At 45.3% G+C, this 24,596-nt stretch overlaps 1 protein-coding gene across 1 annotated transcript in view; it reads left to right on the top strand.

Moving 5' to 3' along the window:
* The window catches only part of MYOF (myoferlin), a 190,280-nt gene that overhangs the window by 150,505 nt on the left and 15,179 nt on the right, over nt 1–24,596 (top strand). Inside the window, exons 40-50 of the mRNA XM_037727745.1 lie at nt 534–610; nt 4,355–4,366; nt 6,679–6,777; nt 8,675–8,800; nt 10,629–10,784; nt 11,233–11,324; nt 14,937–15,107; nt 15,879–16,027; nt 19,517–19,656; nt 21,804–21,892; nt 21,986–22,081. Coding sequence (XP_037583673.1) covers nt 534–610; nt 4,355–4,366; nt 6,679–6,777; nt 8,675–8,800; nt 10,629–10,784; nt 11,233–11,324; nt 14,937–15,107; nt 15,879–16,027; nt 19,517–19,656; nt 21,804–21,892; nt 21,986–22,081 — 1,207 coding nt within the window. The remainder of the gene's footprint in view (nt 1–533; nt 611–4,354; nt 4,367–6,678; nt 6,778–8,674; nt 8,801–10,628; nt 10,785–11,232; nt 11,325–14,936; nt 15,108–15,878; nt 16,028–19,516; nt 19,657–21,803; nt 21,893–21,985; nt 22,082–24,596) is intronic.

A 24,596-nucleotide genomic window follows, 5' to 3' on the forward strand; every position in this document is an offset into this window, starting at 1 on the left:
TCCTTCCTTCCTTCCTTCCTTTCTTCCTTCCTTCTCAGAGTCTCACTTTGTCCCCCATGTGATCTTCTCTCACTGTAACTTCCGCCTCCCAGGTTCAACTGATTTAAATTTTGTATTTTTAGTAGAGACGGGGTTTCACCTCATTGGCCAGTATGGTCTCCATCTCTTGACCTCACGATCCACCTGCCTTGGCCTCCCAAAGTGCTGGAATTACAGGTGTGAGCCATTGTGCCCAGCCAACACAATTCTTTTTTGAGCACTTTCTACATAGGCCCTGGACTAATTGTCCAAAACAAAACAGTGATGGACCCTATAATCCCCTAGAAAATGTCTAAAACCGTATTATATTTGGGGTAAGTGATGGATTGTTGGGTTATTTTCTACATTCAGGAGTTGTCCTCTCTATTTCCTAAGCCTCATCGTGGAATAAACTCTACCATCCACCCTATGGCTGTTAAACTTGAACTTGGAGTAGAATATTCACCACTGTATTTCTCTAAGTATCTTAGATTAAGAAATTATTTGTCTTGCAGCCTCCCTTCTGTCTGCCCCACCATGCCGGGACATCGTTATTGAAATGGAAGACACCAAACCATTACTGGCTTCTAAGGTAGGCATTAGAGCTGATCATTGGTTGCTATCAGTTTTATCTTCCAGATGTCTAAGCATTTGGCGAATTCAGTCAAACAACCATTTCTTGCAATTATAATCATCATCAGTCAATCCATTTATTGAGGACTGAGTACAGACAAGAGCCTAAATCTTGCACTCATCAACAATTATGATGACATTTTGTAGACTAGTAGTCTTCAACCCTCGCTAATAAGCCACCCATGATACTTAAAATAATACCCATGCCCAGGCCTCACCTCCCAAGCGGGAGAGGGACCTAGACATCAGTATGTTTTTAAATCTCCTCGAATGATTTTAATGTGTGGGCAGGTCTGAGAACCCTGGGTGTGGACAGTCTGAGAAAGATCTTTTGCTAGAAAGTGAAGTCTCAGAAGCAAATTTATAGCATTGCAATCTTCAGATCAGAGATACATACAACATGCCAGATTCTTCCCCTACATAAAGCAGAAGTGTCATAAATTTCTAATGACCCTGTTTGTCAGTGTATGGGACACCCAGGTTTTTCTATTCACTGTAGTTTTGAAGTGAAGAAATTGATTGAAATACTCAAGGCCCTATTTTAAAACTAAGTATTCCAGCCAATTCTACATGAAGGAAAGGGGTAGAAGTCTCAGCCCAGAAAAAAAGGAAACACCAAATATCTCCCTGTTTCTCTTGGCATTTATGATGAATATTCACAGCATGTTTTAATGTGCAAACTAGCCCAAAAATGCATAAGATTGTACTTTAATATGTTATGTCCATAAACAGTGCCTTAAAAAATCTACTTCCTTCTCACTGCATTAAACTCACTAACAACTGGACCGTATTAAATCCAGTCTCCACAGCCAGCAGCGTGTTTGATTTGACTCTCTGGGAGTCCTACACAGTCACAAACGACAATGTCAAATTTCCCATCCCATATGCCAGAACTTCTCTGATCACTTTGTAAACCACCCCAAATATCCCTAGTAGGATAGCAGTACCCTTGGCAGAAGTTAATACACTTAAGATCTTTTCTGTAGATTTTTATAACTACTCTAGAAAAAGACAGTTGAAGTTCTCGCTGTATAATCTGCCTCCAGCTTGGCCATCTCTCATCGTCAGTCAATTCTTATTACGTGCCTTCGGTGCACTCAGTAGCCCAAAGTACAACTGAGGAACAGAAGTGGAAGGCTGAGTAGAGCAGATCATGAGGTCAGGAGATCATGACCATCCTGGCTAACACAGTGAAACTCCATCTCTACTAAAAATACAAAAAATTAGCCAGGTGTGGTGGCATGTGCCTGTAGTCCCAGCTACTCGGGAGGCTCACTGGAGAATCACTTGAACCCAGGAGGTGGAGGTTGCAGTGAGCCTCCCGAGTGCCAAGAGAAACAGGGAGATATTTGGTGTTTTCTTTTTTCTGGGCTAAGATTTTTCCCCCTTTCCTTCATGTAGAAGTGGCTGGAATACTTAGTTTTGAAATAGGGCCTTGAGTATTTCAACCAATTTCTTCACTTCAAAACTACAGCAAATAGAAAAACCTGGGTGTCTCATACACTGACAAACAGAGTCATTCAAGGAGAATCACTTGAACCCAGGAGGTGGAGGTTGCAGTGAGCTGAGATTGCACCACTGTACTCCAGCCTGGGCAACAGAGTAAGGCTCCATCTCAAAAAAAAGAAAAAAAAAAAAAAAAAAAAAAAAAAAAAAAAAAAAGAAAAAAGAAAGAAAGAAAAGAAAAAAAAAAAAAAAAAAAAAAAAAAAGAAAGAAAAAAAGAAAGAAAGGGGAAGGAAGACTGGTTGAAATCTCCAAAGATCTGAGTCCACCAGTTCATCAAAGTAGACATTACACATCTGTACAAAGTCAAATGAACAAAGTTGCGCTTTGAAAGAGCTAATGACAGGCTTGCTGATGCCCTGTATTACATGTGTATGTAATGTACATGTAATGTACATGTATTACCACTTCCTCAATTCAGGCTTTGTGTCTGGGTAAACCGAGGGAATGGCTCAAAAATAACTGTGCTGTTGCTGGGGGCTGGCGGCTGTGTCTTTGAGTGACAGTGTCACACTCCAGAAGCTCATGGCATTACTCTGTGATGTCCATGGGAATTCTCAACAAATGGGCTGAGCCCTATCACAAGAAAAGTAAGAAATAAGTCTCTGGGGCAAATACGTCAAGTGCTAGCCAGATAACGTGGACATGCGTACATGGCCATCTCAACAATTACCTTCCAATTCCAGTGCTTAAGCAGTTTGTCAACAGCACTCAGCAAAATGGCTTCTCCAGCGACAGTGCATGTATGTATGATAACCCAGTGCATGAGGCTGCCTGGGACTGCGGGACCTCAGCCTAAAGACTCGAATCCTTCTTACAATTCTTTCTATTAGATTTTGGAGTGAAAACTGATCTTTAAACAAATGTGATTGTTTTAAGCCTAAAAGAAGAATCTTCTGTGCCATTTAATGATTTGATTCCCATTGCAAGTTTATTATTAGATATAATAAAGCAAGTCACATCAGTTGTTTCCATTACCTTTCCACATGCACTAATGATCATCTGTGCATGAATAAATTCTCCCATACTAATGCTAAATCTTAAAATCAGCAACTTGTCTTAAATAATGCCTTTTAAATCATGAACGGTTCTTTTCCTTGAAATGGGTTTGAATTGTGAACAAACGGATTCTAAAAATCTGGTTTCAGGAACCACTGAGAATGTAAGAGTACCTTGGGAATAAAATCACTCCCTTCAAAAATCTCAATTCAGCTGCGATAATTTAACGCTTAATTTTGCTTTGGTATGAATCTAATAGAAAGAATTGATACTTCTGTCTTTCACTCTGCCTTTCTTGGCAATTCCCTCGTGCTGAACAAAAATCAATCTGGAAAATAGCAAGGGGCACCTACAGAAGGCCCTCTCACATGGCAGCCAGAGGAAGAGCCCTTTAGGAATGAACATAAAGTTAGGAGCTCAGAAAGGGGTCTAGGTAGCTTGTCTTCAAGCTGCTCCTGAAAACGAGCTTGGCTAATGCCCCAGCAGATACCAGGATGACACTCAAGCCTCCCTTCCCAGTTCTTCATTCTCTCATCTCCTGGATGGGCCCTGAGATCGGGTGGGTTCTCCATGAAAAAAATTACATGAAAGGATTTGGCCAGTGGGAAAACTTGACATCCTCATATTAGAGCAGTTTGGATGGATGAGTATTTATTTGGTGCTGTAATATAGGCATGGCGGCAGGGATACCTACATGATAACATTTCAGTCAAACATATCTTGTGACAGGACAGTTTTTTGTGGGGAGGAGAATTGACCAAGTTTGGGAATATATTTTAGAAACTAAATGGGATGAAAGGTGTGGGGCAGCAGGGTGAGCAGCTCTACAACCCCGCCCGTGTGAGCTCACTGCTAACTGACTGGGAAATGTCTAACTCCATCGAAAACTTGAGATGGTGGGGGAGTTGGAGGGGTTGGGGGGTGCAGAGAAGGTGCTACTTCCTAGGCTTTCATTGTCATACTGTGTGTAACCTTTTGCATATTTTCAGAAAAGAAACCAATAAGATGTGTTCAGTTGTGGGCTCATCTTGACTTAGAATAATTTAAATAACCCCTCAAAATGTTGATAATGTAAGGCATGCATGAAAAATAATTTTTCCTTCTTTCTTTCTTTTTAAACCTCATGTTTCTGGGGTCTCCATATCTGTGTGACCTGTTACATGGTTTGCCTTCTTCCTGACCCAACATGTGCACGAGCAGCTGACAGAAAAGGTAACTATGGTATACATTTTGCTACATTTAAGATTTGTATATTTTCTGCCCAGAATTTTTATTATTATTTTATTTTTATTTTATTTTATTCATTTTTGAGACAGAGTCTTACTCTGTTGCCCAGGCTGGAGTGACGTGTCGTGATCTCGGCTCACTGCAACCTCTGCCTCCTGGGTTCAAGCGATGCTCCTGTCTCAACTTCCCAAGTAGCTGGGATTACAGGTGCACACTGCTATGCCCAGATAATTTTTTGCATTTTTAGTAGAGACAGGGTTTCACCAGGCTGGTCTCAAAACTCCTGAGCTCAGGCAATCCCCCTGCCTTGGCCTCCCAAAGTACTAGGATGACAGGTGTGAACCACCGTGCCCGGCTCTGCCCAGAATTTTTGTGGGAATAATTTTTTTCTAAATCTAGGGGGGCTGGGCACGGTGGCTGTCTCCTATAATCCCAGCACTTTGGGAGGTTGAAGCGGACAGATCACTTGAGGACAGGAGTTCGAGATCAGCCTGGCCAACATGGGAAACCCTGTCTACTAAAAATACAAAAATTCTCAGGTGTGGTGGTGGGTGCTTATAATCCCAACTTTTCAGGAGGCTGAGGCATAAAAATCACTTGAACCTGGGAGGTGGAGGTTGCAATGCAACGAGCTGAGATTGTGCCACTGCACTCCAGCAGTCAGTGAGACTCTGTCTCAAAATTTAAAAATAAAAAAGAACTAAATCCAGGGGTAGATTGCTGGACCCATAAAGGGGAAGTAATTCTGTATAAGTATGTGTAACACACCCACATTCATTCTCTCTCTCTCTCTCTCTCTCTCTCTCTCACACACACACACACACACACACACACACACACACAAATAAGCATAAAATGTAACATATAACATGAATAAGAAGCAGCCTTTCAAAGCCACTCATGCCTGTAATCCCAGCACTTTGGGAGGCTGAGGCGGGCAGATCACAAGGTCTGGAGTTTGAGACCAGCCTGGCCAATATGGTGAAACCCCAACTCTACTAAAAATACAAAAAGTACCGGGGCATGGTGGCACGCACCTGTAGTCCCAGCTGCTCGGGAGGCTGAGGCAGGAGAACTGCTTGAACCCAGAAGGCAGAGGTTGCAGTGAGCCGAGATAGAGCAAGTGCACTCCAGCCTAGGAGAAATACCAAGACTCTGTCTCAAAATATAAATGAATAAATAAATAAATAATAAATAAATAAAAGCTTTTCTTGCCTCTTCTTCCTTCTCCTAAGACTGAATAGGAGGCTGTATTGCAGGTGACCTTCCGTTTTGTTTGTTTGTTTTTTGATGGTTTTTTTTTGACAACATTACTTTTTCCAAGGCAGGTTAAAATAAGCAATGGGTGGGTCTGATGAGAATCTATTCTTATAAATCTGATTGGGAGGCCTCTATAGTTTGACAGTCTTCCACAAGTGACTCTGACATGCTGTCCTTCTGCCCAACCAAGAGCCACCCATCAAAACCAGAGATTCCCAACACTGTGCACATTGGACTTTCCTGGGGAACTTCTGAAAGCATATTGGATGCCCTGGTCTCAACCAGGCTGATTGAATCAGAATCTCCTAGGATAGGTCGGGAGCCCTGGTCTAACTGAACCATGCCTCCCTCCTTTCGTTTCACGTTTTATAATTTTCAAAGCTCTTTCTCCTAAAGACCCCATGTGATTTCCAGAACAGCTTTTGGAGGTAGATGAAGGCAGCATGTGAATGCTTTGTCCATTGTGTTATTATTCCCTTCAGTGGATGAAGAAAATTGATGCTCAGAGATGTTAAACAACTTGCCCAAGCCAGTACAGCTGGTAACATAGGGTATGGCTTATAAAATAAAGGAAGGAACTTGAATTAAAACCAGTTTTTCCAATTCTTAGCTAGTGAGCATTGTATACAAGGCATTACCGGGTAAAAGGGCTAAGAAAATGAGATAGTAGAAAACACACATTGGAGGTTTTCTTTAAATTTATATGTATATGTAAATATCAAGTCAACAGAATAAAAATGTAAAAAACAACAAATTAATAGATTGTGTCTAAAGGACATAAGAACATTATCTAGTATGACAGTGGGCATTAAAGCCAAACACATTTCATTGGCCAAGAATGGTCATTTCACCTCTAGCTTCTGAGTAGAAGAATCATGAATGCTTTTCTGTTATGCATGTAAACAAAAGTCATATAACCTCACCTCTAATAGGGTCAGAAGAACCTATTTCTTCATACCTATTACACATGCATTTTCCTGCGTAGATTGGAAAGCCAGGTCATCACTAAAGATTTTTCCATTTTGACATGTCTTTAGGAGGAAGAAATCATGGACTGGTGGAGTAAATTCTATGCTTCCTCGGGGGAACATGAAAAATGCGGACAGTATATTCAGAAAGGCTATTCCAAGCTCAAGGTACCTGGATCTATGCTGCTGTGGGTGGGGCATTGACATCCTTTAAAACTGGCCACAGGCAGAGCAAAGAGGATGACTAAAAGGTTCCTTGGCTGGGTGCTAATGAGCAGGGGCCAGGAAAACCTCTGCCCTCCCGGAGAGCCCTCTTGCATGGGTTTTGGTGGCTTTGCCAAGATTCCAGAACTTGAGGACAGCTGTTGAGTTATGGTTACATGACTGCCACGTTGGGCTTGGAGGCATCTGGCAGACAGTTGGGAATGGGCTGGTACCACACTAATTAGACCACGATGATCCAGTTTGACTCAGGGAAACCCAGAAGTCAGAGAGCTCTTTGCAGAATGACACAAGATGTCAACGTGCTTCATTGTGTACTTTGAACAGGGCTTGGTTTCACTCGCTGAAAAGTCTAGTCTGTCACATGTATGCAGCATAAAATCACAGCCATGGGAACATGTACCCAGGAGGAAGACAAGTGGCTGAGCTCGGCACGGCTGACTACCTCTGAGCTTTCTGTTCACGTTTTGAATTTTTCAGTTCTTCATTCAATTTTCAGCCTGTAGTGTACTCAAGTAGAAGCAGTGCTAAAGTTTTCAGAACAATGCGTATGAGAAAAAAAAAAAACTTCAGAATGAGAAATATCTAGTCATTGAAATAATTTTCATGGTATTGGCATAACCTCTCAGTGTAGCTTAAGAAATACTAGTATGTAAAGCACCATTACTTCAGAAAAATGATCTGACGGGGCTGAGGGATCAGTTTCACCATCCATCCTCCCTCAATCCTCCTTCCTTCCTGCCTGCCTTCCCTCCTACCTTTCCTTCTTTCCTTCTTTTCTTCCTTCCCTCTCTTCCTCCTTCCTTCCTTGCTTCCTTCTTTCTTTCTTTACTTTCCTTCCTCCTTCCTTTCTTTACTTTCCTTCCTCCTTCCTTCCTTTTCTTCCTGCCTTCCCTCCCTTCTTCCTCCCTCCTTCCTGCCTCCCTTCCTTCCCTCCATTCCTCCTTCCTTCCTTCCTTTCTTCCTGCCTGCCTTTCTTCCTTTTCTTCTTCCTTTCCTTTCTTCCTTCCCTCTCTCCCTCCCTTTCCTCCCTCCTTCCTTCCTTCTTTTCTTTCCTTACTCTCCTTCTTTCTTTTCTTCCTTTCCTCCTTCCTTCCTCTTCCTCCTGCCTCCCTTCCTTCTCTCCCTTCTTCCTCCTCTACTCTTCTTGCTTTTTAAATTGAGACATAATTTGCATACAATAAAGTGATCCATTCAACAAGTTGTCATTATTGTATATAGCCTGTGTGAACCACCACCCAAAACAAGACAGAGAACTTTTCCACAACCACAGAAAGCTTCCCTGTGTCCCCTTCCGTCAATTTTCCACTATCCTCATCCCTCCCAAGAGCAACTGATCGGATTTCTCTCACCATAAACTGCTTTTGCTTGATTGTACACTTGCTCTAAAGGGACGTGTATGATTTATGTTTGGTGTGTCTGGCCCCTTCAGCCCCATGTTGTAGTTTTGAGACTCCTCATGTGGTTGTGTGTATTCATAGGTTGTCCCTTGTCATTGCTGAGTAGCATTTCGTTGTGTGGATATGCCACAAGTCGTTTTTTCTTTCTCCTGATAATGAAGCTGCCATGAACATTCTTGTACCTTGTGTACGTGTTTTCACTGCTCTTCAGTAAGTGCCTAGGAATGGAGTCTCTGGATCGTGGAAGAGGTGACTACTTAACTCCATAAGAAACTGCCAGACATTTCCCAAAGTGGTTGTATCCGTCTATATTCCCGCTGGTGATCTGGGAGTTCCAGTTGCCCCATCTACAACCTCATGCCCACTTGATACTGTCAGTCTTTTTAATTTTAGACCTTACCTGCATGTTAATGAAAAATTAAGACTATGCTGATGGTTTTCAGATATATGATTGCGAACTAGAAAACGTAGCAGAATTTGAGGGCCTGACAGACTTCTCAGATACGTTCAAGTTGTACCGAGGCAAATCAGATGAGAATGAAGATCCTTCTGTGGTCGGAGAGTTTAAAGTGAGTAAGATGTATGTGTTGGTGCTGCTTAAAATCCACTTTCATTTTCGATACAGATCTAGGATAAAGGACAACCAGGGCCTGGGGAGGGCCATGTCCTGCAGCCTCTGAGGGTTGCTGGAAGGTGCCAGAAAGGAAAAGGGGGAGGGGGAGGGAGAGCCGGGGCACTCTGAGCCATCTTCGTATCTCTTCCTGCCGCCCTGCTCAGGCCAAGCAGCCTGGAATCGTAAGATGCAGTTTCTCCAAGATCTGGTTCCTGTCCCCATCCCACCGCCCCGACCAGGCTTTCAGCAGGATCATCATGACAACTTCCCACGTGACAGTCCTCGTCACCTTTCTGATCACACTCCTCTCCAGCCTCCCAGCAACCAAATCTGATCTTTTCTCTGGACTACTTAAAGGCTTGGCTTGGGTTTCCACAGTCAAGCTGCAACTCCTTCCAAAGGCAGAGCCAGGCTTTCCCAAGCTACATGGTCCCCTGCCTCCCTTCCCCTCACACACTCCACCCTCCTGCCTGGGAGAGCCTCACCCAAGCCCCGGACACACCTTGTCCTCTCGCAAGTCAGAGCCTTGGGACAGGCTCTTCTTCCTTCCCTGGATGCCCTTTCCACCGCCTCTGTGGTCTGACAAAGTCCTTCTCATTCCTTTAAGCCCCAGCTCAAATGTCACGCTCTTTGTCAAGTGTTCCCTGATTGCTTCAGGCAATGTGACTCACTCCTGCTCTGGGCTCCCACAGGCCTGGGTTCATGCCTCCATGAAAGCATCTTTCACATGGAAAGTATCTGCTGTTATAATTGCCCCTCCCTGCAACCACGCTCAGCAAAGCCATGCAAATGTGCGGCTGCTTCTTAATCCTTTGCCTGCAGCAGATGTTGCTAAGGGACCAGAGGATGATGACCAACTCACGGTCTCAAATCCTTCTCAGTACAGCCTCCCACCACGCAATCACAAATGGCGCAAGAGCCAACCCTACTGAACATCCCTATGCTAGATGGGAGTCACTGAATTCTTGTGTGGGTCCCCAATACCTGGAACATAGTAGGTGCTTATTTTATGCTGCTCGACTGAATGAAGACAGCTGGAACTGAGACCTATACGTTCTGAATCCAGCTTCAGTGCTTTCTCCTGGGTTCATGGCAAAATACTTGGCTTCTCCAGCAGTTGTGCTGGCTCACTCCTTCAAAATGCATTTCTATGTTAGGCCTTGGAGATAAGGTGATGAACAAGATCTAATGCCCCCACTCATCCATCTCCAGAAGCTCGCAGCCTATGGAAGGATATAGACAATAAATAGATTATCTCAATGCAGAGGCCAGTGCTGCGACAGGGGTGAGTAGAGGGTTGGATGAGAGCACCCAGAGGACATACCCAGCCCAGGAGCAGTCAGGGAGGTTTCCTGGAGGAAGTGACGCCTTTCAGCTGAGATCTGAAAGACAAAAAGGAGTTTGCCTGGGAGTGGGAGGTGAAGTACAGAGGTGCTGCAGGAAAAGGGGAATCACTGTTAGTATTTCACTGGATTTAAAAAGTAATTATTGTTCTTCCTATCTTCAAAGAATGTCGCATTTCACTCTTTCTCACCACCACCCTCTGCATCACACTGGCCCACATTCTCCTCTGTCCTCTCCCCTGTGAGCTCTCAAATAACTTGAGAATCATTTCACCTTCCCTACTGGAAATATGCAAAGTGCAATATACATTGTTTCTTTCACAAAAGGCAGGCAGCCTTCCATCCTCCAATCTCACACCCCTGGGGGAGGAGGGGACTGCCCAGGAGCCCTCTGCCCGGGCCACCCAGGGTCCTGTGAGTCCATCTGTGTCTCTCTCTTAGGGTTCCTTTCGGATCTACCCTCTGCCGGATGACCCCAGCGTGCCAGCCCCTCCTAGACAGTTTCGGGAATTACCTGACAGCGTCCCACAGGAATGCACGGTTAGGATTTACATTGTTCGAGGCTTAGAGCTCCAGCCCCAGGACAACAATGGCCTGGTAAGAGTTTGGGTGTGGGGCCTTCTCCTGTAGCAAGATAATTACAGTCATCAGGAGCAGTAATTGTCATGTTCTTTCTTTCTGGGCGTCTGTTATCTCACTAGGGGAAAGATACTCCATCAAAACAATGTATTCAGGAGGATTGTCCCCATGGGGATTTATCTAAGAGCTGCAGGGGCTTAAGGTCCCCTGGTTCGTCCTTCTCATTTTACAGGTGTGAGCCAGGACTCCCCACCACCACCACCCTGCCGCCACCCCTGCACCCACACAGCTGGCTGTGTGCCACCCAAATGGGGAGCATTGCTCCCTCGTCTTCGGCACGGGTGCCATGGCGGCCACCTTGTCATCACCTGGGAATGGGTGTGGAGGCAAGCTGAGTCTGTCCCTGAACTTGACTTCACCTTGTGCCTTAGGCTGATGTAACATCCCATCTATTTTGTCCCCACAGTGTGACCCTTACATAAAAATATCACTGGGCAGAAAAGTCATTGAAGACCGAGATCACTATATTCCCAACACTCTCAACCCAGTCTTTGGCAGGTAATGTACATTCCTAAATGTTTTTCTGGCCGTCATTTCTCCACAGAACATGAATGAAGACATTAATGTGTGTCCAACTCTGTTCTAGGCCCTGAGACTATGACTTGAACTAAACATTCTAGACAGGGAGCAGGTAATAAATAGATAAACCCAAAATAAAAGAATTTCACAGAAACGAAGGAGCTTGGTTCTGATAGCTTGCGGGGTAGACAGGTAACAAGTACTAGCTTTACGGGAGCACCAGCCAGTTGGAGTTTTTCCAGGGACCCCCCTCCCACCTGGCTGTCTGTGGAGCTGTTTATATAAAACATCTCAAAAGTCGTACAACTCTGAGTGCTGTTGTTACCATTTCCATTTTATTTTTATTTTTTTGAGATGGAGTCTTGCTCTGTCGCCCAGGCTGGAGTGCAGTGGCGCGATCTCAGCTCACTGCAACCTCTGCCTCCTGGGATCAATTGATTCTCTTGCCTCAGCCTCCCAAGTAGCTGGGATTACAGGCATGGGTCACCATACTCAGCTAATTTTTATACGTTTAGTAGAGACAGGGTTTCGCCAGGTTGGCCAGGCTGGTCTCGAACTCCTAACCTCAAGTGATCATCCCGCCTCAGCCTCCCAAAGTGCTGGATTACAGGTGTGAGCCACTTCGCCCAGTCGATCATTCCTATTTTACAACAGAGGAAACTGAGGCACAGAAAGACTGTTAAGAGTGAGGATTTGAACTCAGAGCATCTGACCCCAGAGTCTGTGTGGCACGCCACAGTCTAATTTCCATCTAGATGTCAAACTTATTAGCTGCTCAGGGCAGGGATTACCAAGCTGACCATACAGGTGAAGGAAATGGCTCCCAGAGCTCTGTCAATAGAGGTGGGGTAAGTGATGAACCGAGATTTAGCTAGAAATTCTGCTGACTCCAAGCCCTGTGCTTTTCCAACTGCCTTGGTGGCATTTCACATTTGTGGCAAAGCCATCACCTGTAGCAAAATGTTCTCTGTCTAAAACGTTTGTGAAAATGACGTTTTGTTCTCAGAACCTTGCTGAGTGAGAGAATACTGTGTTCTCATTTGCTGCGTGGCATATATTTTTATTTCTGGCTTTACTGTTTTTTCTATACACTTCTTTTCTTCTTGAGTTTGTTGGTTTGTAGCCTTACCTAGTCTTTCTTTCTCCTGTGTGACACACGCATGCCTGTGCGCACGTGCACACACACATACAGTGTCTGCACACCCAAGGCCACACGCCTGGGCCAGCGAATGGAAGTAATCCTCTGGCACCGCAATATGATCGTTTTCCTTTTCTTCCACTGATCCAGCCCCGAGGTCTAGACAGGAAAAGGCACGCAGGGCAGGAAGGAGGGCTTCTGCGAGGGAGACGGGGAAGCAGGGAAAGCCAGCTTTGAAGGGAGAAAGGCAACCCTGTCTGAATTGCTTGTCTCAGAGGAGCCAGGCACAGGCTTAATTAGGTGGCAGAAAAAGTCTTGCTCGGGGTCACCCTGGAAGGAAGCTGTGCTGTCAGGCTCTGCTCGGCCAATCGCTGTCTGGCAGGTGGGCAGACTTCCCCTCATCCAGCAGGGTGGAGCCAAGGAGACGCCGGTTCTGCAGCCCCTCAGATGGCTCCGGTCCATGGCCTCAGTCTTAGGGGGTAGCTTTCTTCTCAGCAGAGACTCTTGGGGACTCTGGGACAGGAATTCAGGAAGGAGCAACCTTTCCTATGTGTGTGGCCATTACTCAGAGTCCTATCCATCATGGCAGATTGCATTCAAAAGAATATCAGTGTTTTCCACAGGATATTAATTGATAGTCCAAGAAAAAAAAACATTCCTTAGTGAAACCAAGACACTTAAGTTTAAAAAGATTATAGGGCTGGGTACAGTGGCTCACGCCTGTAATCCCAGCACTTTGGGAGGCCAAGGCTGGCAAATCACAAGATCAGGAGATCCAGACCACCCTGGCCAATACAATGAAACACTGTCTCTACTAAAAACACAAAAAAGAGCTAGGTGTGGTGGTGCACACCTGTAATCCCAGCTGCTCAGGAGGCTGAAGCAGGAGAATCACTTGAACCAGGAGGCAGAAGTTGCAGTGAGTCAAGATTGCGCCACTGCATTCCAGCCTGGTGACAGAGCAAGACTCTGTCTCAAAAAATACATATGTATTATAATTACAGGACTTCTCAGAACCTTTAGTTTGTCCAGAAGAACTGCAAAAGAAGTGGTTCTCAACCTTATTTAACCAAAGAATTCTTTCTCCCAGAGACCACATGCGATTAGTTTCTTGGAATCTGGGATTGGAAACGGGACGTTTTGGGGCACATGTGTGTAAGGTGCTTCATGTATTATCATGACTGAAGCATCTTTTCTCATATCCATTTTCTGCTCAAATGAATCAACATTCCTGGCTCTTTGGGCAGGAACCAGTCCATGCACCAGAGTGCACGGAGAAGGGGAGGAGGCTTCTCATAGCTTCTCCTTCAATACAATGTATTGAGCACCTTCTCTGGAAGCGCCCCCTCTGCGGACAGTGCAGATACAGAGCCCAGAGCCCACCCTCTGGTGTACACTGCTCACTCACTACAGAAAGCACTGTCTGATTCTTTATCTTCATCTCAGAAGTGTTTGCATTTTAATGTGGGTTCTTCAGAAAAAGCCTAAAAAACTGCAGCCAAGGGCAGACCCAGAGGGTCTGGGAGGAGGGAGGAGGGGAGAGGCTTCAGGGCACCCTGCACATCACACCTGTGGTGAATTGCACTCACTCCCCTCCCCTGTGCTTCTGTGTGGCGAGTCAAAGATGTTCTATGGGGCAGTGGTGTTTGTTGAGGCGGAGGAGGGAACCTAGAAGGGGCACAACTAGGGAGCTGTAAGTCAGGGCACTTGTGCCTTACTCATCTCCGAGCTGACTGGAGGTGCTCAGGTGAACAGCTAATGGGCATGTGATGATAAAATTAGTAATATCATTATACATCGTCATTATTATACTGGTGTTGGAGCAATGCACTCATGCCAAATGCTCTCTAAATATTTCTTCACTTGGCCGGGCGCGGTGGCTCACACCTGTAATCCCAGCACTTTTGGAGGCCGAGGCAGGCAGATCACCTGAGGTCAGGAGTTCAATACCAGCCTGGCCAACATGGTGACACCCCATCTCTACTAAGAATACAAAATTAGCCAGATGTGCTGGTGCATACCTGTAATCCCAGCTACTCCGGAAGCTGAGGCAGGAGATTCACTTGAACCTGGAAGGCAGAGGTTGCAGTGAGTCAAGATTGTGCCATTTCCCTCCAGCCTGGGCAACAATAGTGAAACTCGGTCTCAAAACAAAAAAAAAAAAGCTTTCTTCACTTGATCCTTCTAGCAACACTGGATTGAGAGGTGTTATTATCACCACTTTACAGATGAGAAAACTTAGCACATAGAAGTAGCTGGTCTAGAGTCCCGCAGCTGGTAAGCAGGAGAGGTAGGATTTGAACCTAGCATTTAAACTCACCCTGGTTATCCTACTTGGATGTCCTCCAGCAGCCATAGCATGCATGGCCTGGGGATTCCGTGCACAGAACCTGGGTTTTTGTGAGGGACCCGGATAGATCATGGAGATTCTGACGTTGTATTTGTTTATTTAGGATGTATGAACTGAGCTGCTATTTACCTCAAGAAAAAGACCTGAAAATTTCTGTCTATGATTATGACACCTTTACCCGGGATGAAAAAGTAGGAGAAACAATTATTGATCTGGAAAACCGATTCCTTTCCCGCTTTGGGTCCCACTGCGGCATACCGGAGCAGTACTGCATGTAAGTTGCTTTGATCATACAAGAGGCACTTTGCTTCCTCTGACATCAGCACTTGGGGAGGCCTGGGCCCTCTACCTTAGTGCCCTCCTTCACTGAGACGCTGCTCCTGTCACTCAGTGAGGTACGAATTTCAAGCACAGGATTATTTTAGGCAATCTCAGGGCCACTGCATGGTGCCCGTTCACATTACAATGTGTGTAAAGCATGGTAGCTGGAGCAGTGCCGTGCGCTGGGAAATGGCACGGGTAGCAGCCCGGAACACCAGTTCCCTTGCTCTCCCTCATTGAGTCCCTCCTGCATGTCAAGGACTGAGGGCTGGCCACGTTTGGTGGCAGGGATTTCCTGCCCTTAGGAAATAGAGATTCTCTGTGCCCTCTACTTAATCAATTTCAGGAAGTCTCTCTTCCCCTGCCTGCTATGCAGTGTCTTTCCTCAGTATCTGATGAGACATAGCTTGTAATTTCTAGTTTATGAGTTTGCCTCTTGTGACTAGGGTGATCTCAGTCAGACTCCTCACTTTTACAGGAGGAAACTGAGGGCTAAATAGATAAATAAAATATTAAATAAATAAATACATTTGTTTCGCTGAGGCCAAAATAGCATGTGGATTCTTAGTACTCTGAAATAGATTTCTATGCCAAGGTCAGAGTGTAGCAGGGATTCCCTGCTCCCTGTATGGGATCACCTGAGAGTACATGAGCATGTGTGTGTGGCTCCGAGAAGAACCTACAGGCTCTGCCCTAACTCCAAGCCATGTGATGCTGTTCGCAGTTCTGGAGTCAATACCTGGCGAGATCAACTGAGACCAACACAGCTGCTTCAAAATGTCGCCAGATTCAAAGGCTTCCCACCACCCATCCTTTCCGAAGATGGGAGTAGAATCAGATATGGAGGACGAGACTACAGTTTGGATGAATTTGGTGAGTGCCTAGCTGTGGATTGTAAACTAGTACAAAGTATAGTAACCCAAATATGTTGCTGGGTTTGGCGGTGTGAATAGACAGAGCCAGTGCCCTAATTATACCACATGAGACTCCGCGCACATGACACTATCTAACAACAGCCACAGTAGAGTTCTGCTGTCAAGTGTCAGAGTGCACACATTTTCTTGACTGTCCTATGTTTTACTTGCCCTTTTTAGATCATAGCCATTTGAGCTGAACACAAAGTACTAGTAATGAACTAATTTCCATAATCAGCTCAAAAATGCCCAGATGGTAGTGCAGGAATTTCCCTTCCAGGTTTATTCCATCATTGGGTCCAGCCCTTCTTGCAGAAGCTTCAGGGATGTTGTGGTTGGCTTGAAGAGCCTGCTAAGTTCCCATGTGGCTTGTGTCCAAGCTTGGGTCTTGCTCTTTCCTAAGCAGCAATTTATAATACAACCGGTCCTGGAGCATCAACAGCTAGCCACACTATGACAAAGACTGCAGTTAGCATCATAGAGCATGCGAGCTGTGCTTCCATATTTTGCATGTGAGTTAGATGCAAAAGGCCACATAACTTTTGCCTGGTTCTTTTGAGACCCTCACTCTGGAGGACACGATCCACGTGTAAGGAGTCTGGCGGAATCTGCACCCAGAGCAGACAGTGGAGGGTGCATGGGATGTCCAAGGGGAGCTGGACAAAGGTGCACAGGAAGAAAAGTGCTTTCTGCCCCTCAAATTGATTCTTGACATTGTAAAAAACTGTTTTGAGGCCGGTGCGGTGGCTCACACCTGTAATACCAGCACTTTGGGAGGCTGAGGCGGGCAGATCATTTGAGCTCAGGAGTTCAAGACCAGCCTGGCCAACATGGTGAAAGCCCATCTCCACTAAAGGTATGAAAAATGAGCCAGGCCTGGTGGCACACGGCTGTAATCCCAGCTACTTGGGAGGCTGAGGCACAAGAATGGCTTGAATCCAGGAAGCGGAGGTTGCAGTGAGCCAAGATTATGCCACTGCACTCCTGGGTGACAGAGTGAGACCCTGTCTCAAAAAACAAACAAAAAACCCCTGTGTTTTGTCTTTCCATTTTAAAGAGGACTTGGTATCAGGGATGATTAGATGTTTAAGAAATGTTGCCGGGCGCGGTGGCTCACGCCTGTAATCCCGGCACTTTGGGAGGGCGAGGCGGGTAGATCATGAGGTCAAGAGATCGAGACCATCCTGGTCAACATGGTGAAACCCCGTCTCTACTAAAAATACAAAAAATCAGCTGGGCATGGTGGCACGTGCCTGTAATCCCAGCTACTCAGGAGGCTGAGGCAGGGGAATTGCCTGAACCCAGGAGGCGGAGGTTGCGGTGAGCCAAGATCGCGCCATTGTACTCCAGCCTGGGTAACGAGCGAAAACTCCGTCTCGAAAAAAAAAAAAAAGAAATGTTGATGCTGCTCCTAACATGTGAACTTGCAAACAGGATTGGAAATAAATCGGGAAGGATCATAGTCTAATGGTTAAGGATACTCGCAAACAATCAAACTCCCCCCAAAAAAGCTGTATCAGTCACGAGGATTGTTCCAGTTACTACTGATACATAACAAATCACCCCAAAACTTAGTAACTGAGAACAGCCATTTTGCTTTGCTCACAATTTTGGGGGGTCAGGAACTCAGGACGGACTCAGATGAACAGTTCTGGCAGAGGCTGGCCATGAGCTTGTGCCGCAAGAGTAAATACAGAATGCTCCCACTTACTCGATCTGGCGTTCTGGTCTCTTTGCTGTTGGCAGTCCACAAGTTAGGTTTGGGCCTGGGTGGCTCATCACCTGTGATTGCAGCCAGATGATGGCTGAGGCTGCAGTCATCTGAAGGCCCTGCTGCAGGGAGCAGTCAGGGTCCCACCCATGCAGCTGACAGTTGATGCTGGCTCTTGGTTGGGGCTGATGACCAGAGCACCCACACAGGCCTTTCCAGCGTGGCAGACTCTGGGGACTCAGGCCCCTTACATGTGGATGGTGTCCCCCAGAGTGAAGGTCCCAAGAGAACCAGGCAGGAGCTGAGTGGCCTTTCATGTCTAAGTCTCGGAGTCATTCAGCATCTTTTCTCCATACTTTGGTGTCTGACTATGTCTCCAGATTCAAAGGGAAATGATCAGACCCACCTCTTCATGGGAGAAGTGTCAAGAGAATCTGGGGCCTATGTTTTTAGAATACCAGTGATGGCTAGGTGCGGTGGCTTACGCCTGTATTCCCAACACTTTGGGAGGCCAAGGTGGGCAGATCATTTGAGCCCAGGAGTTCAAGACCAGCCTGGCCAACATAGCAAAACCCCCTTTCTACTAAAAATACAAAACTTAGCCACATGTGGTGGTGCACACCTGTAATCCCAGCTACTCAGGAGGCTGAGGCACAAGAATCACTTGAACCCAGGAGGTGGATGTTGCAGTGAGCCAAGATCGTGCCACTGCACTCCAGTCTGGGTTACAGCGAGAGATGTCTCAAAACAAAAAAAACAAACCCACAGTGATGCTAGCTGTTGTAAAAATTGAACCTCCAAATTTCAGTGTTCTAACACAAAAGTTCACTTCTCATTGATTCTAAGTAGGTATTCCTCCAGGTGGATAGCTGTCTTCCAAGCAGTGCTCCATGGACTCATGGCCCTGCCATCTTCTAGCTCTGCAGTTCTTCAGCACAGGAGTCTAAGGTTGCTGTTTCTTTTTGCAGCCAGAAGAGAAAGGCACAAAAGGCACATAGAGACTCCTACTACCCAGGAGGGATTTTTTTTTTTTTTTTTTTTGAGACAGAATCTCACTCTATCACCCAGGCTGGAATGCAGTGGTGCAATCTCGGCTCGCTGCAACCTCTGCCTCCTGAGTTCTAGTGATTCTCCTGCCTCAGCCTCCCGCATAGCTGAGACTACAGGCATAAACCACCACACCTGGCTAATTTTTGTATTTGTAGTAGAGATGGGGTTTCACCATACTGGCCAGGCTGGTCTTGAACTCCTGACCTTGTGATCCTCCTGCCTTGGCCTCCCAAAGTGCTGGGATTACAGGTGTGAGTCACCATGCCCAGCCCCCAGGAGGGATTTTTGGGCCAGGTCTGGAGGTGATACACATGTCACTACCACCCATGTTACCCTCTGGCTGAACTGGGTCACATGGCCCCCTCTAACTGCAAGGGAGGCTGAGAAACAGGCAGGCCATCAGCTTGTGCCACAGAAGCAAATACAGAATGCTCCCACTTACCCGTTCCGGTGTCCTGGTCCCATTACTATTGGAAGTCCACAAATTAGGTCTGAGCCTGGGTAGGGCAGGGCTCCTGGTCAGAAGTTCTTTCTGCCAACTATTACTTCACAAGTCCAAGTTTGCACGTTGGCGCTGCATGTCCCTTTTGGCAAGGTCTGGGATAAAGTGCTGGAAGCAGCTCCAGGCAGTCTGGCTGAACTATTCCCAAATCCTCATTCCTGCTTCAATGCCACTTTCCGTTGCAGAAGCCAACAAAACCCTGCACCAGCACCTCGGGGCCCCTGAAGAGCGGCTTGCTCTTCACATCCTCAGGACTCAGGGGCTGGTCCCTGAGCATGTGGAAACAAGGACTTTGCACAGCACCTTCCAGCCCAACATCTCCCAGGTAAAGGGGCCCCCTGCCCTTGAAGACCCATTATCCCTGCCCCAAATGCAATGGCAATAGCTGACATGTCTGCCCTTTTATCTTGTTTGAGTACTTTTAGATGTACAGTAGAAATGAGACTCAAATTAGCTTCATACCAAAGGGGAATTTATTATAAGAATTCTCAGGTAACTCTCTCAATCTAGGCAGGAGATTAGCTATGACTCAGAACAAACCTGAACCAGGGTCTCTCTGTGTCTCATCTCTGTTTTTCTGAGTCTATTTAATCTGCCCTCTTGCTGTGATCCCCTTCCTATGAGTTCAAATATTAGAGAGTCCTTGAGTGTTTGTTGTAATGCAGCCCCATCTACTTCCAAATGCATAGGGATTTGTTGCCCAAATTGAACCACGATGTCTACCATGGGACCGCTCAGCTGCAGTGAGGTGGGCAGGGTCTGGGAAAGTGAGTGAGCTCAGCCTAGCTTAGGAGGTGCCATCTGAGACTAAAATGTCAGGGAAACAGGGACCATGTGGATAGCAATGGGGGACATTCCACTCCCAGAAGATGGGAGCAGTTTTCACAGAAGCAAAGTAAGACATGACCACTGACAAAATAATCTATGTGGACACTTGAGATAATGAAGATGTCCAGGCCATGCCTGCAGAGATTTGGATCCAGTAGGTCTAGGGAGGGTCCAGGAATTGGAATTTTAACAAGTACCTGAAGAGGTTCTGATCACACTTTAAGAAATAGTAATCTAATGGATGCAAATATTGTTGACCCTAACAGTGAAACTGTGGACACGCTGATTGCTAAAGGGGTGGCCTGGGCTTTCTAGATTGTTTTATCACATCCTTCTTCCTTTTATTTTGTTCTACATTTCCATTTCTTCCTTTTCTTGTTCTTCCTTTCACCAAAGAGCCTATTCCTCCTTCATTCTCTCCTCTCACCCCTTGGCTGTCTAAGGAATTTCAAGAAATGACAGAGTGAGGAAGACGTCTCCCTGGGAATCCACAAACCCCATCACTTCTGCCTACAGCATTAGCCACAGACTGTGGCTGGGTTTGGGGAGACACTGGACGCCTAATGTTCTGTAGAGTGCTTGATGAATTGTAGAGCCTGAGCCCTAGAGATTAGCTGGAGGAGAGTCGTAGTAAAATATGTCCCTTTTCAAGAGCTCCACTTAATGCATGTTTATCACAATGCTTTAGAAAGCCAACCTAGTGGTTTCCTTGGCAACTGTCTTGAAGATCAGTTTGTTTTTGTCTGAAGACAGAGTCTACAGAACATTCTAAAACAATTTGAAGAATATAAATTGGTTTGTATGGTTGGTATAGTTTTTTCATGGCATTCCTGGCCTGTCTGGAAGAACATTCGAGTCAGAAGGATGGGCCCAGTCTGAGTCAGTCAAAGAGCTGAGCAGGACCTCACCAAGATGGCAGCACAAACGTCAGTCTAGGCTTTCAAGTTGGCAGCACAAGTGTCAGTTCAGGCGTCTGCCTCTCCTTCCTGCTAGCCACTTACCTGGTGGTGGGCACTCATAAACCAATGGCAAGAAAGCCTTACCTTTTGGGAGCTGTAATGTTCATGTCATTGAATTCCTCTTTTGAAAATGCTATGTTGTAAGTTTTTCTTTTACAAAATTAAGTACCATTTTCACTAATTGCATTCATTACTTTGATTTTGTACTTTGAGGTAAGTAGAGAAACCCTTGGGTATGGCAAAACCGGGATTGGTGTCAGGTGGGCAATGTGATGATGGATAGAATAACTGCATAACTGCTGAAGGTGAAGGACCCAATTTTAAGTCATTGTAAGAGGATGTGCCTGTGTGCATGCCTGCTTGTGGAGGGTGTGTGTGTGTTGGGGTTGGGTTAGTGACAGGAAGTCCCCAGTTTTATTAACCAGGTGAGACTCAGACTATGATACAGGTGGGCACGTGCAGCCATCAGAGACCCCTGGGTGAGAATGGAAAGCCGGTGGCCTAAGTGACGTTGTACATACAAGATTAATCTTGGTCTGCTCTACTCCACTTCTTGCCTTCCATATGGACTAATAAATTAGAAGGACCAAAGAAACAGTTTTCCCCTAAGAAATATGAAAGAAAATTGTGGCTTCTGCTACCCGTCATATAACTTCAGTCCTCTTTTCATTTTCAAATGATTTAGGGGAAACTTCAGATGTGGGTGGATGTTTTCCCCAAGAGTTTGGGGCCACCCGGCCCTCCTTTCAATATCACGCCCCGGAAAGCCAAGAAGTAAGTCATCTTGAGACCCTGCTACATACACTGGGCTGGGGACTTAGTCCAGGACCACAAAAAAAAGTTACCTTCCAACTGTGCTTCTTGCAGATACTACCTGCGTGTGATCATCTGGAACACCAAGGACGTTATCTTGGATGAGAAAAGCATCACAGGAGAGGAAATGAGTGACATCTACGTCAAAGGGTAAGGTTACCGCACGAGAGACTTTGCCAAGCTCAGGCAAAGCTCAGACGCTATCCATCATGAGCTTTCATTACTGAATATGCCCAAGATAGGATTCTTGGTTTTTTGAAGGTATTTTATCTCATTAATGTGATCTGCTTAGGTAGCTCCTGGAAAGCAAAGGGAAGAGAATAGAGAAAGAGACAGCGAGACCTGTATGGACTTTGTTTATGAGCAAAGCTATGTAAGGATTATAAGAACTGATAAATACTTCTTTGTTTCTTTTTTAACAAAGTGGATTTTCTTCAGTTTCTTAAGCAGACTTATTATGTCTGGGACTTTCTAGCCATGTATTTTCTTTTTATTCCTCTTTGATACCCTGAATAACTAGCCTTCAAAACACAAGTACAGCTTCCAAAATTTCGTTTTCTACCTATTTTATTACCAGCAGCTCATGTCTGGAAAAGAGGAAATGTTCGCAGATTTCAAAAGAAGTCATTTATTCTACCAACCTGCACTGAGTGCCAGCATCCAATATGTCAAGTGTCATTGTAGTTCATAATTCTCTTGCCTAATTCAATTTCAGTTGTCTGTGTGGATGGCTGTGCCTCAATCATAGATGTTGAGCGCGGTACAACATAAAACGACTAAATTCTGGTACTTTCCCTGCTGGCTGGGCAAGGTTGTTAGCTTACTGTTCTTCATCTGTAAAATGGAGATAATGATTACTCCTCCTTCCCAGAGATATTCAGATGATCCTGTTATTCGAAACATTTAGGACAGTGCCTGGCAGATAGAACACACTCTGCGAGTGTTAGCTGGCATTGCTGCTATTCCACATAGACTGAGTTTGGTTCCTCGGTACATAAAAGATAAGACTTGTGACATTTAATATATTCATAAAGTAAGAACAAAGTTTCAGTTATAATCCCATGTGGCCTTCAATCAAAACTTTGTTAAAGATATAATTAGCATCATTTAGGTTCACTGTAAACGGAATGTTTCATCAGGTTCATTATTCTTTCTCATTTCGGATCTCATTACCATTCCCCGGGGAAAAGTAATCTCAGCTAATTATAGATATGCAAATTTATTTGACTATCATAAGCATTATTTTTTTTTTTTTTTCAAATCAGGGAAACAAACTCAAGTAATTCTGAACTGAGAGAAAACTCCTCTAATTAGAGAATAAAGCTCAACTTAAAGTACCTTGTAAAATTTGGAATAAAAACCTAAACACTATATGTGAAAAGATGGATCATGCATAAATCCCATGCCTAGCACTAGACACAGCTGGGTATTATGTTACATACCAAGCTATACCTACATGTACACAAATACATACACCTAGAGGATTCATTTGACTTGTCTTAAAATTAAAGTATGAAAAGATTGATGTTTAAAATTAAATGTGAAAATTCACCGAAAAAGAGAGGAAGAGCTGCAGAGGGTGAGCAGTCTAGGGAAAGATGGTGATGACTCTTAGGGGTGGGTCCAGACATGAGGCCGCCAAGAGAATGTGAACTCTCCTCACTGAGTTACTTTAAAAGTTACTAGTAAAAACTGGCCACGGTGGTTCACGCCTGCAGTCTCAGCTACTCAGGAGTCTGAGGCAGGAGGATCACTTGAGCCCCATAATTTGAGTCCAGCCTGGGCAGCATAGTGAGACCCTGGCTCTTTAAAAAAAAAAAAAAAAGTTGATAGTCAAAAGGAATCTCTCAACTCATTTATCTAGTCAGTTAATTGACTAGCAAAAAGGAAAACTACCGTAGCTGATTGATTGATGTTAATACCACTACTAATAATAGGACTTAATATTTTCGAGTGACTTTGTAGTCTCCATGGTTCTTTGAGGCAGAGTAACAGATGTGGACTTTGGAATCAGACTGACCTGGGAATCATACTTAGTTCTGTCAGTTCTGGGCTATGTGACCTTGTGCAAGTTATATCCTCTTTGAACCTCAGCATCCTCTTCCATATAATGGAGATGGATAGTTACACAGTTGTTGGGAAGAATAAAATAATGCGTGTGGCCAGGTGTGGTGGCTCACGCCTGTAATCCCAGCACTCAGGCCCACTGAGGTGGGCAGATCGTAAGGTCAGGAGATTGAGACCATCCTGGCTAACATGGTGAAACCCTGTTTCTGCTAAAAATAGAAAAAATGAGCTGGGTGTGGTGGTGGATGCCTGTAGTCCCAGCTACTCGAGAGGCTGAGGCAGTAGAAGCGCCTGCACCCTCAAGGTAGAGGTGGCAGAGAGCTGAGATCATGCCACTACACTCCAGCCTGGGCAACAGAGCAAGACTGTGTCTCAAAAAATAACAGTAATGGCCGGGCGCGGTGGCTCAAGCCTGTAATCCCAGCACTTTGGGAGGCCGAGGCGGGTGGATCACAAGGTCAAGAGATCGAGACCATCCTGGTCAACATGGTGAAACACCGTCTCTACTAAAACTACAAAAAATTAGCTGGGCATGGTGGCATGTGCCTGTAATCCCAGCTACTCAGGAGTCTGAGGCAGGAGAATTGCCTGAACCCAG

This window comes from Cebus imitator, unplaced genomic scaffold (genome assembly GCF_001604975.1).
Source record: "Cebus imitator isolate Cc_AM_T3 unplaced genomic scaffold, Cebus_imitator-1.0 Scaffold238, whole genome shotgun sequence".
Classification (NCBI taxonomy): Eukaryota; Metazoa; Chordata; class Mammalia; order Primates; family Cebidae; genus Cebus; species Cebus imitator.